At 57.8% G+C, this 1,109-nt stretch overlaps 1 protein-coding gene across 1 annotated transcript in view; it reads right to left on the bottom strand.

The window, feature by feature from the left end:
• The window catches only part of LOC114072573 (sentrin-specific protease 1-like), a gene marked incomplete at both ends in the record, with an annotated part of 12,668 nt that overhangs the window by 4,335 nt on the left and 7,224 nt on the right, over nucleotides 1-1,109 (bottom strand). The window contains one exon of the mRNA XM_027910451.1: nucleotides 752-831. Within this exon, the coding sequence (XP_027766252.1) occupies nucleotides 752-831 (80 nt within the window). The remainder of the gene's footprint in view (nucleotides 1-751; nucleotides 832-1,109) is intronic.

The raw sequence follows: 1,109 nt of genomic DNA, 5'->3' as shown, positions 1-1,109 counted from the left end.
TGTCCTCAGTGTCCCTGTGGGGTTTATAGGGCCTGTCCTCAGTGTCCCTGTGGGGTTTATAGGGCCTGTCATCAGTGACACCATAGGAGCTGTGGGGGGGTTTATAGGGCATGTCTACAGTATCCCTGTGGGGTTTACAGGGCCTGTCCTCAGTGACCCCATAAGAGCTATGGGGGGTTATAGGGCCTGTCCTCAGTGTCCCTGTGGGGTTTATAGGGCCTGTCCTCAGTGTCCCTGTGGGGTTTATAGGGCCTGTCATCAGTGACCCCATATGAGTGTGGGGGGTTATAGGGCATGTCCTCAGTGACCCCATAGGAGCTGTGGGGGGGTTTATAGGGCGTGTCTACAGTATCCCTGTGGGGTTTACAGGGCCTGTCCTCAGTGACCCCATAAGAGCTATGGGGGGTTATAGGGCCTGTCCTCAGTGTCCCTGTGGGGTTTTATAGGGTTTGTCCTCAGTGTCCCTGTAATAGGGCCTGTCCCCCTGTCCCTGTGGGGTTTATAGGGCCTGTCCTCAGTGACCCCATAAGAGCTATGGGGTGTTATAGGGCCTGTCCTCAGTGTCCCTGTTATAGGGTCTGTCCTCAGTGACCCCATAGGAGCTGTGGGGGTGTTATAGGGCCTGTCCCCCTGTCCCTGTGGGGTTTATAGGGCACTGTCCCCTATCCCCACAGGAGCTGTGGGGTGCTGTGGGGCAGCAGCCAGGGGGTTCCCCCCGGCCATTCCCGCCCCCAAATCCCGGGATACTCACAGCAGGACCCTGCAGGCCTCGCTGTTGATGCCCCCCATGGAGTCGTAGTAGGTGATGGTTTTCTTCCGGAAATCCACGACCTGAGGGGGGGAAACGGAGTCAGGGGGGCCCTAAGGGGTCTGGGGGGGCTCTTTAGGGGTCTGGGGGGGCTCTCAGGGGTCTGGGGGGGCTCTCAGGGACCTAAAGGATCTATTTTGCCCCCCCCTCCAGGTCCAACCACTTTGCAAAGAGCCACGAAATTTGTGTCCCAACCCCAGGACTGAAGGTCAGAAGCTGCCCCAAAAGCCTCTCCTGATCTCTGTAACTCAATCCCAAACACCCCAAAAGCTGTTTCTGACCCCCATAACTCCCTCCTGAA

The sequence above is a fragment of the Empidonax traillii genome, unplaced genomic scaffold, assembly GCF_003031625.1.
Source record: "Empidonax traillii isolate 1590-97213 ecotype Southwest subspecies unplaced genomic scaffold, ASM303162v1 scaffold3490:size12731, whole genome shotgun sequence".
Taxonomy (NCBI): domain Eukaryota; kingdom Metazoa; phylum Chordata; class Aves; order Passeriformes; family Tyrannidae; genus Empidonax; species Empidonax traillii.
This window is presented reverse-complemented; position numbering and strand designations above follow the sequence as displayed.